The sequence below is a fragment of the Squalius cephalus genome (genome assembly GCF_949319135.1).
Source record: "Squalius cephalus genome assembly, chromosome: 11".
Taxonomy (NCBI): domain Eukaryota; kingdom Metazoa; phylum Chordata; class Actinopteri; order Cypriniformes; family Leuciscidae; genus Squalius; species Squalius cephalus.
Window position 1 is genome coordinate 2943265 of NC_137132.1, and position 13953 is coordinate 2957217.

A 13953-nucleotide genomic window follows, 5' to 3' on the forward strand; every position below is an offset into this window, starting at 1 on the left:
ACTCAATATCTCCAGACTCCCTCGGGATCTGATCGAAGCTCTGCCGGAGGTGGGAGTTGAAGATCTCTCTGACAGGAGACTCGGCCAAACGTTCCCAGCAGTCCCTCACAGTACGTTTGGGTCTGCCAAGTCTATTCAGCTTCCTCCTCTGCCATCGGATCCAACTCAACACCAGGTGGTGATCAGTTGACAGCTCCGCCCCTCTCTTCACCCGAGTGTCCAAGACATACGGCCGGAGGTCAGATGAAACGACCACAAAGTCGATCATCGACCTCCGGCCTAGGGTGTCCTGGTGCCACATGCACTGATGGACACGCTTATGTTTGAACATGGTGTTCGTTATGGACAAGCTGTAACTAGCACAGAAGTCCAATAACAGAACACCGCTCGGGTTCAGATCAGGGGGGCCGTTCCTCCCAATAATGTCCCTCCAAGTGTCACTGTCGTTGCCCACGGGGTCGTTGAAGTCCCCCAGTAGAACGACGGTGTCCCCAGTCGAAGCACTTTCCAGCACCCCTCCCAGAGACTCCAAGAGGGCCGGGTACTCTGCACTGCCGTTCGGCCTATCCTCAACCCGAAGGCGCAGGGAAACGACCCTCTCGTTCACCGGGGTGAACTCCAACACATAGCGTCTGAGCTGGGGGGCTATAAGCAAACCCACACCAGCCCGCCGCCGCTCACCATGGGCATTTCCAGAGTGGTAAAGAGTCCATTCTCTTTCAAGGAGTGTGGTTCCAGAGCCCAAGCCGTGCGTGGATGTGTTCCCGACTATCTTTAGTCGGTTGCATTTACCTGTGAAAACAAACCTGGAAAGAGATGTGAGGATTTGAGGATTTCTAGTCAAACTGACGGATCAGCTTTATTTGTAGGACAACCTTATGATTTGAAATTATTCGTTTCAGCCTTTTTGAATGGAAGTTCCCTAAACCGGAAGTGCCACCCATAATTCAAAACGTGTCAGGGATAAGGTGGATAGCATTATTCCCAGCGTTATCATCACTCGTGTATATCGGATCCCTCCCGTCCTCTGGTGTCGGCGCTGTTCAGAAAAATCAAAAGTGACCTTATAAATGTATGTTTGGGTTTGTTTTAAAGCAACACCAAAGATTTTTGTTTGTACCTTAATAATGTTTCCAAAATGGTTTCAGTGGTTCATCAACTCGTAACAGGGTGAACGGCACTTCTGCATTCGCTTTGCAACCCTCTATCGGCTATAACCGCACTATGCAAGTTTGCCAGATCGGGTAGCAGATCTGTAGTTCGAATGAGACATAAGAAACTACAAATTTGACTTGCTTTACGGCAAACGTTACAATAGCAAAAAAAATAGCAAGCAATGTCATTATTTTGTTTTTCTTCATTTCTGATGTCGCAATACATCATACTTTCATAAAATCATGCAACATAGTCTACCTTGTTTGTGGACATTGTTATTTCCAAAGCTGGTGCTGGATAAACAGCGAGCGTGCGTGCGACGGAAGGCTAAATTATTTACGACAGCGTTAATGGACAATTCCGCTTCCAGCCTGTAGGGGGACCGAAGAGGAAAAGTGCTTTGGTGTTGCTTTAACAGTGTCCTAAAGATCCTGGATCAGCGCTCATTCGCTCGCTCACTCTCTCTGGTTGTGGAAGTGATGTTATTTTAGTCAAACCCCCACCAGCACGTTCACCAGATCAAATCTCTCTCTCTCACTCACACACACACACACACACACGTCAGTCTTCAGTGTGTCTCTCACGACACCCAGAGGACTCGCTGACCTGTGTGTCCACAGACAGGGAGAGCAGGGTAGACCAGGAGTCGTCGAGCTCAGTGTAGATGTGAAGGTTTGAGAGATTATCATGGGCAACAGAGCGTCCAGAAGAAACTCTGACGGTACGTCACACTGATTAATATCTGACTTTCTGTCCGTCTTTCTGTGAGTTTTGACTATTTTTAGTCTGGTGAACAATGCTCCCTCAGTAATGCGAGTTGGGTTGGGTTTGACATGTAGAGTGACCTAAAGAAAGAAACAACCAATCAGAGCGCTTAAAAGTGGCCATGTGACCAGGTAAGAGGAGTTTAGGTGTGTTTTTTTTCCTCTCTTAATTTAATTTAAATCGTTAAGTACTATTTTTGGCATTTGTTTTACATAGATGTTTTTTTTTAGTAGATAAAATGTTAATACAAATAATAAAATATAATATGCACAATTAAATAGTACATAATTAGCACTTTCCATGCTATGACCAGTCATAGTGTTATTTTATTTTAGCATTTTAGCATTAAAATGGTGAATTAGCTCATATTTTCAGGTTTTTTTAATCACTTTTCACTTAACCATATACAAAACCGTAAACATTCTTGTGCCGTTCCAATAATTATAATTTAAATATTTCTAAATTAGATTAATTTTATTTTTAATTCAGTTTAGTAATTTTAGTATTTCAACTTTTACATTTTTCATCTAACATTTATATATATTTTTTTCAGCTTTATTTCAGTTAACAATTTAATAACCAATTATATTTTAGCATTCAACAGCTAAAGCATTAAATGTCTCCCTCAGTAACGTGAGTTGGGTTGGGTTTGACATGTAGAGTGACTAAAGAAAGAAACAACCAATCAGAGCGCTTAAAAGTGACCATATGACCAGGTCATAGGAGTTTAGGTGTGTTTTTCCTCTCTCTTAATTTTACTTTAGTAGTAAAGTACTACTTTTGGCATTTGTTTTGCATAGACAGAATTTTTGGAAAATCTAGTTCAAATGAACAACATCAAATGAATCACTATGACAACAAACAAGGCAGGGAGAAACGGTGCAAACGAAAACAAAACCGAGTTCTAGATGTGAGACAGAGACAGAGAGACACACTCGATCTCTTACACACATGCTTGTTTCCTGAGGGTGTGCAGGTCAAATATAAATCTGGCTGTGACAGATTATGTGTTTGCTAAAGGAGTGTGTTTGCGTGTGTGTGTATGTATGAGAGAGTGCGCGCGTGTGAGTGCACGTGAAAGTGTGTGAGAGTGTGTGTGCATGTACATAGCAACGAATCACTGATGTGATTATTCAGTGTTTTGTCTTGTTAACTTGTGAGGATTTCACCTCAAGCAACCTGAGACTTCCACTTTGCCAGCCACAGTGTTTCTCTTGGACGTGATGTTTAGGGCGAGTGAATCTGAATTGGGTGATGTCTCACTAAAACTGAACTGATATATAAACCCGTGCACATGCATTTTGAGACATTCGTAACACTGTTCTCTTGTGTGTTTCCCCCAGCCGGGGCATATTACCCCGCTCAGCCCCAGTTTACACCCTCTGTTGCCCCAGCGCCTGTGATCATGAGCCCCGCCCCCCCGCAGCAGCAGGCCCCGCCCCCTCAACAGCAGCAAGCCCCGCCCAGACGCGAACGCAAGCCGGTAAGCCATGAATCGACTCGCATCTACAGCTTCAGTGTTCCTTGTGTGAATGTGCTTTGAGATTTATTTATATTTTTACTTGCATCTCCAGAAAATATTGCTGTCTCTAGGTTGTTAATTTGACATTTTTTATCAGCAATGTTTTTTGCTAATTACCAATCATTTTGCTCAGCGATTATTTTAGTGAGCCGTATGTCATCTATACAGATTAATTTGTCATTTTTGTCAACAATTTATTTGCAAATTAAAATTTTGCTCAGTAATTATTTTAGTGAGCCGTATGTCATCTATACAGATTAATGTGTCATTTTTATCAGCAATTTATTTGCAAATTAACTATCATTTTGCTCAGCAATTATTTTAGTCAGCCGTATGTCATCTATACAGATTAATTTGTTAATTTCATGCCTCTATAATTGCCACAAAAACTGAGCAAATCCGGGCTTTGAAAGGACTGGCTCTCTGGGTTGATGTGATTGACGAAGGCATTTATGTGCAGTCAAGTGAAAGTTTAATAAGATCATCTTTCCTGTTTGAAATGGTTTGCAAAGATTCACCTGAATGTTGTTGTTCTTCTGCTCAGAGGAAGTTTTCTTCATTAACACGCACGATGTTTATTTGTATAGCACTTGTAAAAACAACCACAGCTGACCAACGTGCTTAAAGTCAGGATACACAAAGAAAAAAAGAAAAAAGACAACACAGTAGAGAATGACACAGTAGCAAAACTCAACTTAAAATTAATGTTAAGGAATACAGGTGGGTCTTAAAGGAGAACTCCGGTCAATTTTAACATTGAGCTAATTTTTTTTGTAAATTTGGAGTGCTGTCAGTACAGAGAACAACGACAAAAATCGGTGTTGCCTACACCGTGTTATCCTCTTTTTAAAATTTGCACCCTGTTGACTTCAATGGGGCAAGTTTTAAACCTGCTTTTAGCCTCTTAACATCCTTGATGTGTCATTACAAGTGCACAGGTCATGTGAGTGATTCCTTCAGAGTGAACACGGTGAATCTGACTGCAGTAGATGTGAAAGATATGAATAAAAATTATGTTTATTCACCCAGTGCACATACCTGTATTTACATCCTGTTTTCGGTCGAAGTCCATAGTAATCGATTGTCGAGTTCACGCGCATGATCATAGGTACTAAACCAATGCGCGTGAACTCGACAATCGATTACTATGGACTTTGACCGAAAACATTTGACCGGAGTTCTCCTTTAAGCAACGACTTGAAAAGGCCTGCTGCTCGTGTTTTGAATATATATACCCTGGACCACAAAACCAGTCACATGGGTCAATTTTCTGAATTTGAGATTTATACATCACATGAAAGCTGAATATATAAGCTTTCCATTGATGTGTGGTTTGTTATGATAGGACAATAATTGGTTGAGATGCAACTATTGAAAATCTGGAATCTGAGGGTGTGAAAAAATCGAAACATTGAGAAAATCTCCTTTAAAGTTGTTCATTTATGTTGGCGATTGTGCAGCATTCACTCACACAAATACATGTTTTATATATTTACAGTAGGAAATTATACAAAATATCTTCATGGAACATGATCTTTACTTAATATCCTCATGATTTTTGGCATAAAAGAAAAATCGATCATTTTGACCCATACAATGTATTGTTGGCTATTGCCACAAATATACCCGTGTGACTTGTGACCGGTTTTGTGATCCAGGGTCACATATTTTTAAAGGGGTGGTATAATGCCCTTTTCATAAGATGTAAAATAAGCTTCTGGTGTCCCCAGAGTGTGTGTGTGTGTGTGAAGTTTTAGCTCAAAATACCCCACAGATATTTTTATATAGCATGTTAAAATTGTCACTTTTTGAGGGTGAGCAAAAACACACCGTTTTTGTGTCTGTCCCTTTAAATGCAAATGAGCTGCTGCTCCCGGCACAGGGGGCGGAGCTTCAAGAGCTTGTGTCCTTTTACCTCACACACATGCACTGAAAATTTCTAAAACTTTTAGCCTTTTATGTTCAAACCGGAGTCAGACAATGATGGAGAGTTGTTTCGACTTTATTCTCGAAATGTTTAGACTTTATTCTCGTAATGTTTCGACTTTATTCTCAATGTTTTGACTTTATTCTCGTAATGTTTCGACTTTATTCTCGTAATGTTTTCGACTTTATTCTCGAAATGTTTCGACTTTATTCTCGTAATGTTTCGACTTTATTCTCGAAATGTTTCGACTTTATTCTCGTAATGTTTCGACTTTATTCTCAATGTTTAGACTTTATTCTCAATGTTTCGACTTTATTCTCGTAATGTTTCGACTTTATTCTCGTAATGTTTCGACTTTATTCTCGTAATGTTTCGACTTTATTCTCGTAATGTTTCGACTTTATTCTCAATGTTTCGACTTTATTCTCAATGTTTCGACTTTATTCTCGAAATGTTTCGACTTTATTCTCGTAATGTTTCGACTTTATTCTCAATGTTTAGACTTTATTCTCAATGTTTCGACTTTATTCTCGTAATGTTTCAACTTTATTCTCGTAATGTTTCGACTTTATTCTCGTAATGTTTCGACTTTATTCTCGTAATGTTTCGACTTTATTCTCGAAATGTTTCGACTTTATTCTCGAAATGTTTCGACTTTATTCTCGAAATGTTTCGACTTTATTCTCGAAATGTTTCGACTTTATTCTCGAAATGTTTCGACTTTATTCTCGTAATGTTTCGACTTTATTCTCGAAATGTTTCGACTTTATTCTCGTAATGTTTCGACTTTATTCTCGTAATGTTTCGACTTTATTCTCGTAATGTTTCGACTTTATTCTCGTAATGTTTCGACTTTATTCTCGTAATGTTTCGACTTTATTCTCGTAATGTTTCGACTTTATTCTCGTAATGTTTCGACTTTATTCTCAATGTTTCGACTTTATTCTCTCAATGTTTCGACTTTATTCTCTCAATGTTTCGACTTTATTCTCGTAATGTTTCGACTTTATTCTCGTAATGTTTCGACTTTATTCTCGTAATGTTTCGACTTTATTCTCGAAATGTTTCGACTTTATTCTCGAAATGTTTCGACTTTATTCTCGTAATGTTTCGACTTTATTCTTTTCTTTTTTTTTACAGATTTTTTATTTATTTTTTTACGTTGCGGTTCAGGGCTTCCGTAATTGCCTTTAGAATTTGAATATAATATTTCTAATTTTGCCAATATGTAAGAAAGATATGTGAATTTAGCTTCTCAGCCATTTTGACAGCCCTATTGTGCATTTAGCCTGAAATGCATTGGTCCTGTTGTTCTGTTGATGCACTGCTGTATTTCCACAGCCGGTCAAAGGTCATTTCCACTGCCGGTCAAAGGTCATTTCCACTAAGGGACACTGGTGAAGCATCAGCGCTTCAGTGTGGGATGTGTTAGCGTGTGTTTGCTGCTGTTATCAGGGTCTCTGGGAGCTCACAGCTGGGAACCTGCGCTGGACTTTGACTTATCGTGTCTCGCATTCAGTCCGTCAGTGAGGTTGCATTTCAGAAGAATAGAAACTGAGCGAAAGTGGAAGGAGGAGAGAGAGAGAGAGAGAGGGAGCTGCAACGAGCTGTTGTATTATGTAATATATGAATTAATGTATTATATAATATATTAAATACAACAGCATATTGCTTTCATTGAGAATTTTCCATCAATACTGACACAAAGGACATGGGAATTTAATCCTCATGAAATTACATGTTGGGATATAGCCTTATGTCTTCATGACATGCTTTACGTCATGATTTCCAATTTAAAAAATAAAAGAAATTGTGAGAAAACGGCTGATCGCTTTATGAATTGACAGTCTTTCTGCTAATCTACAACTTATTTGCCATTAAACATTTATTTTGGATTGAGCTTGATTTGGAGTAAATGCTCTCTGATCATTTTGTTTTTATTTCTTTTTTATTGTATTTTTTGGAATCCTCAAACAAACTGATGAACGGCATTCAATGATTAAGAATCAGATTTAATAATAAACTTATTTTGATGTCGATTAGCTGGTTTATTTCTCATATTTTTAAGTTCTGAATGGCCCGTAAGATTTTTAAAATGTTTTTGAAAGTCTCTTCTGCTCACCAAGGCTGCATTTATCTAATCAACAGTACAGTATAAACAGTGAAATATTATTACATGTAAAATAACTGTTTTCTGTTGTGAATATATAGTAAAGTCTAATTTATTCCTGTGATTAAAGCTGAATTTTCAGCATCATTACTCCAGTCTTCAGTGTCACGTGATCCTTCAGAAATCAGTATAATATGAGGATTTGATGCTCAAGAAACATTTATGATTCTCATCCATGTTGAACACAGTTGAGCTGCTTGTGTATATATTTTATTTCCGGATTCTTTGATGAATAGAAAGTTCAAAAGAACAGCATTTATTTGAAGTAGAAATCTTTTGCGACATTAAACGTGTGAGATTTGAACAATTTAAAGCACCAAAGTCAGTGGGTTCAGTTCTAGGGCTCCACGTGGCTCTCAGTCTCCACCCCCGTCTCTCTCTCTCTCTGTGTGTGTGTGTGTGTGTGTTCAGTGTGGTGGGCGTTCCACATTCCTGTGCACTCGTTTCACAAGGCCGAACTCTCTCTCTCACTCTATTTTTCCTTCCCTGCTCTCCTGTACGTGAGAGAGAGTTTGAGGCCCGCGTCGGCCCAGGCCGTGTGTGAATGTGCTGCCCAGTTTAGTGTGTGCGAGTCAGGCTGAGTTTAAACTTCAGCCCCAGGATGAGCCGGGCCTAGAAGAGCTCAACCCCTCCGTCCGAGGGGAGGAAGGTAGGGAATGTGCTGTCTCATGCGTGTGTGTGAATGTGTGAGTGTGTGTGTGGGGGTGTTTGTCTCGTTGAACTGGTAAGCTGATATATATAATTCATTGCGGTAGATAAGTTGGACAAACAGACTGCTTTAAGTTCGTACGAGTTTTAAGAGGCCGTGTGAAAGTTTTCCAGGCTCTTGTGCATTCTCTTCTTTATAAGGTGCTCCAGTGTGTGTGTGTGTGTGTGTGTTTGCCAGAGACATTCGTTGCATATTTTGTCTCTTGCAGCACTGATAAATGCTCCTTGGATTGAATCACTCGTTGTTGTTGATGTTTTCTTGTTGTTCGAACTGTTTTCTATGTTAAGTTATCATGTTCTCATACTTTGTTACGTGTTTTAAATGCTTCTCTCTAGATCAGGATCAGAGACCCTAACCAGGGAGGTCGTGACATCACAGAAGAGATCATGTCAGGTGGTCGCAGTGGCTTGACACCAACGCCTCCACAGGTAACACACACACACCTGAACGCATGAGACTTTACACACCCTCATGCCGATTCAAATGACTTATAGCACCAAATTGCTATGACACATTTGCCATCAATACTGATGCGAATTTCATTTAATTACATTAAATTATATGTTGGGATATTGTCATCATGACATGTTTTGTGTCATGATTTACATGATCATTATCAATGCACTGATTTTGTGAAAGAACAGCTCATTATTTTATGAACTGAAAAATTGCTGCTCAAAAAATGACTGGAATGAACCCTTTGGTTCTCCTCACGTGCCGGTCAAAAATTACATAAATTAACCCTTTGGTTCTCCTCACGTGCCGGTCAAAAATTACATAAATTAACCCTTTGGTTCTCCTCACGTGCCGGTCAAAAATTACATAAATTAACCCTTTGGTTCTCCTCACGTGCCGGTCAAAAATGACTGTTTTTTAAATTATTATTTCAATTAAATGAATGTACTAATATTTTTATTCGAAAAGTTTTTTCTTTAATATTTTTGTATTTTTAGGTTATTTTATGGTACTAAATTATATTTATGGAATAGTTATGATCCAAAAACCACTTTTTGAGTTGAGACTTGAAAATGAAATTTCCAACTTAAACTATCGTAAATCTCGACATAAGTTTGGTCTCTTTAAAAAGACAACACTTGGCAGATTATTGCTGAAGTAAAAAAAAGAAAAAGTTATAGATATTTAAAGTTATTCTTATGTAAAATGCATTAAAATACTTTTTTTTTATATGAAATATATATTTTCCAAAACATGTTTTGCTCTAAAACTGATAAAATCGAAGCCATAAATCTAAACAAGCTCAAAAAAATTAGCATCTAGTGAGATTTTCATTGGGCGCAGTCCCAAACGCTTCCACTAGGTGAAAGTATTTGCTTCCCATTCGTTTCAAACGCGCTCATTTTTTACCACGAACAAAACAAGTGTGAATTTTTTTTTCAGGACCATTTAACCTTTTCGAATCATGTAAATTATTTTTTTTGTTGTTTGTGTTCACACAGCAAGTGCCTGTGTTTCCATTCCGGTGAAGTGAGAAATTCATTAAAAAAAAAAATAAAAAATAAAAAATAAAAAAAACAGCACCAGAGATACAAAGCTATTTTACAAGAGAAAGATTTTTTTTTTTTCTGTTTTGTTTTATTTAATGGTATCCTCAAACTGATTAGCTGTCGTAAGGCTCAACGCCATTTAATTATTCAGAAACATATTTAATCATAAATATATTCGATGCTGTGACTAATAATCTGATGATTTATGATATTTCGTACAAATAATATATAATGAATTTTAATTTTTGCATTAACTATTTCTTAAAGCCCAACGGTGACAACGCCACGTCTCCGGTCGTCATGACAACCAGGGAGGAGTTTCCCATCCCTCCAGGTGAAAGCCCGTTACCCGACACCCCGCAGACTCCGCCCCCTACCAGTCCGATAAGCGACACGGTAGATGCTCCGCCCCTAGCGCCTGCAGACGACGCCCATGTGGCACCTACAGTGGTGGATTCGCCCCCTTTTAATAGTGCAGAAGCCACACCCCCTAAGAGCAAAGAGGAGGGGCCTGTGAGTGTACCGATGCCGGTCCCCGCCCCCCAGGCGGAGCCTGTGCTTGAATCTCCGATAGTGCAACCGGAGGAGCTCCAGCTGTTCAACGGAGTCCCGGCAAGAGACATCAGCCCTATTGCTGAGCCAGACATCACTAAAGAAGCACCACCGATTACCATGGAAATTCCGGATAGGACTGTTCCTCTTCAGGTTGTCAAGGAGACCCCTGTTGCGGTTGTTAAGGAAGTGCCAGCTCCTGTTGTTAAGGTGCCAGCTTCTGTTGTTCAGGAGCCTACTCCTCCATTTTTCAAGGAGCCTATTCCTCCATTTGTCAAGGAGCCTATTCCTCCGGTTGTCAAGGAGCCTATTCCTCCGGTTGTCAAGGAGCCTATTCCTCCGGTTGTCAAGGAGCCTATTCCTCCGGTTGTCAAGGAGCATATTCCTCCAGTTGTCAAGGAGCATATTCCTCCAGTTGTCAAGGAGTCTATTCCTCCAGTTGTCAAGGAGATACCTGTTCCTGTCAAGGAGACCGCCGCCCCTGTCGTCAAGGAGACCACCGCTCCTGTTGTAAAGGAGACCCCTGCTCTTGTTGTCAAGGGAAGCCCTGCTCTTGTTGTCAAGGCAGCTGTCCCTGTGGTTGCCAAGGAAGCGCCCAAAGCGGTTGATTCGGAAGCCCTTACGCAGGAGACTGTTGTCAAGGAAATGCCTGATGTCAAGGAGACACCTACTAAACAAGTCCTGGAAACTCCACTTGTCGTCAAGGAAACAACTTCACTCGTTGCCAAGGAAACCCCCGAACCACTTTTGAGGGAAGCCACCGCCCCTTCAGAGGTTGTTGCGAGCGTTTCTAAAGCCACGCCCCCTCCGACAGAAGAGCGAGAGGACACGCCCACTACACAGACCACGCCCTCGGAGAGTACTTTACAAGGTGCGTAAGGCAGTTCGTAACACAGTGACAGTGTTATTTTAGTATTTATTTCAGTTTTCAATGGTTTTAGTTTTGTTTACATCAATACTACATAGTGCAAGTGTTGACATTAGGTGAGATATAGTAGGCATTAGCATAAACTTCTGCCATCAGTCATGCTGGGCATGTAGAGAATATAGCTGAGCAAGTTAATGTCAACATGTTTATATCCAACTACCGGAAGAATAACACACCTGGTTTAATGAAATTCGAAGGAAACTCAAGCGCCTTCCTTGAGTTCGGAGGTTTGATACCTTCTAGACCTGCACAATTCTTTCATGATTATGGTTTGAATGAATGATTCAGTAACTCACTAAAATAAAGATTTCACTTGTTTCATTACTGGATGAATCAGCGTTTTTGACAGAATCTCTTGAATCAATAATTCAAAGTTTGAATCGAGATCACAATCTTTTAACGATTAATCGTGCCGCTCTATACCTTCAGTTGTAACACAAGAACACACGTTAAGTGAATGATTCAATGACTCACTCATAAAGATTTCACTTGTTTCATTACTGGATAAATCAGCATTTTTGAACGAATCTCTTGATTGAATGATTCTAGTGACTCACTCAAAGTCTTCAATTGTTTCATTACTGGATGAATCAGTATTTTTGAACGAATCTCTTGAATGAATGATTCAATGACTCACTCATAAAGTCTTCACTTGTTTCATTACTGGATGAATCATCGTTTTTGAACTAATCTCTTGAATGAATGATTCAATGACTCACTCAAAGTCTTCAATTGTTTCATTACTGGATGAATCGTCGTTTTTGAACGAATCTCTTGATTGAATGATTCTAGTGACTCACTCAAAGTCTTCAATTGTTTCATTACTGGATGAATCATCGTTTTTGAACTAATCTCTTGATTGAATGATTCAATGACTCACTCAAAGTCTTCAATTGTTTCATTACTGGATGAATCGTTGTTTTTGAACGAATCTCTTGATTGAATGAGTCTAGTGACTCACTCAAAGTCTTCAATTGTTTCATTACTGGATGAATCATCGTTTTTGAACGAATTTCTTGATTGAGTGATTCAATGACTCACTCATTAAGATTTCACTTGTTTCATTACTGTATGAATCATCGTGGTCACTTTATTTTGATGGTCCCTTTTGAATATTTTGTTGACTATATGTAACGTTGCACCAGTGTGTCTGCTAACTCTTTATACTGATAGTCCTCCAACAGACGTTTTGTTGACTATAAGGTACTTTGCAAGTACATGTCAGCTTATCCTAACCCTAACCCTACCAGTCTACTAATACTCTACCAACACTCTAATGAGAGTTAGTAGACATGTTGGTAAAATGTTACACATAGTCAACAGAATGTGTTAAAGGGACCATCAAAATAAATGATTCAAAGTTTGAATCGAGATCACATTCTTTTAACGATGAATCATGCAGCTCCTATACCTATCATAGTAATGTAAGAACGTACGTTAAGTACTATATGCTAAATGAGGCAGCGTACTGTAAGACTGAAAATACTGGTTGAGGCCTGCATGAGGCAAAAGGCCCTGATGGCTAATTAACATTCGACCTCCCCCACACGGCCTGACTTCCTCTCACAAACTACTAAGAACAACTCATACAAGAACATGGTTTAATGTGAATGTTTATCATTGACTGTTATGTTTTTGGTGTCATTTGAAATGTCTCAAAGTGAGTGGTGCAGATATCTCATATCCAGATAGATTAAATAAAAGGAAATAAGGTTTAGAGAAGTTTAGAGAAAACTGGTCCAGATAATGCCACCCCCCTTTTGTTGAATAAGAAGCCATTTTGAGGGTGCACCCATCCCCCATGTCACCTGGTCAGACAGGATAAAGAAAGGTGTTCGCGCGCTCTTCTTTGCTGGACACGAATGGAATAGGTGCTCTGTCTGTCTGTCTGTCTCTCTCTCTCTCTCTCTCTCTCTCTCTCTCTCTCTCTCTCTCTCTCTCTCTCTCTTTCTCTTTCTTTCCCTTGCTCTCTCTCTATCTCAGGTACAAGCTGGGTAAGATTCTTTGGTGTAACCAATGTATAATCATGTTCTATATATTTGAATTGATTGTGGAATTGATCTTGGATATCTGAAATATTAAATTGTTACATGTGATTATTCTAACTGATTTTGACATTGTTCATTTAATGGTTAAAAGGAATAGTCAAACATTCGCTCACTTTAAGTGAGGCACAGATATTATTAAAACCTTTCATTTATGGAGTCAGATGAATTAACGAGAGAATACATATGATTAATGTATTACAAATTTAACCAACCAATACTTGAGTGAGGACAGAACACGTGATAACCTTCCCCGTGTATTGGCGAACCGGCAATTGGACCAAGATTGCGGGCCTTACAGTACATTGACCAAGCATTAGCGTTTGTGTACTTGCATAGAGTGTGTTTCTGGTCTAAAGCTCTTTCGACTCTCCTCTGCTGGAATTTGATGCAGCCACAGTGTTTAGTCAATAGAGCATGTCTTCATACTCAGTGTGTGTTTATGTATTTGCAGTGGTTTCTGTGCCAAAGAAGAAGAGAAAAATGAAAGACCTGAACAAGAAGGAGGCGGGAGATCTTCTTGATGCCTTCAAAGAGGTGTGTAGAAGAGCGCCAACTGTTTCATGCCCAGAAACAACGACTGTGTGTTCATTCAATAACAAAAGCTCAGTCCAAGGCCTGTTCATTATGTGCGTTTGGCAGATGCTTTTATCACATCATGAGTGATGTGAATCC

At 39.4% G+C, this 13953-nt stretch overlaps 1 protein-coding gene across 5 annotated transcripts in view; it reads left to right on the forward strand.

The window, feature by feature from the left end:
- Nucleotides 1–13953, forward strand: part of eif4g1b (eukaryotic translation initiation factor 4 gamma, 1b) — a 72584-nt gene that overhangs the window by 27570 nt on the left and 31061 nt on the right. For 4 of the 5 annotated variants that reach the window (XM_079886475.1, XM_079886473.1, XM_079886472.1 and 1 more), the window contains 4 exons: nt 3264–3403; nt 8584–8676; nt 10021–11176; nt 13733–13815. In XM_079886475.1, coding sequence (XP_079742601.1) covers nt 3264–3403; nt 8584–8676; nt 10021–11176; nt 13733–13815 — 1472 coding nt within the window. Of the gene's footprint in view, nt 1–3263; nt 3404–7948; nt 8189–8583; nt 8677–10020; nt 11177–13732; nt 13816–13953 lie in introns of those variants that run through there. The other variant, XM_079886476.1, reaches the window with a different exon arrangement.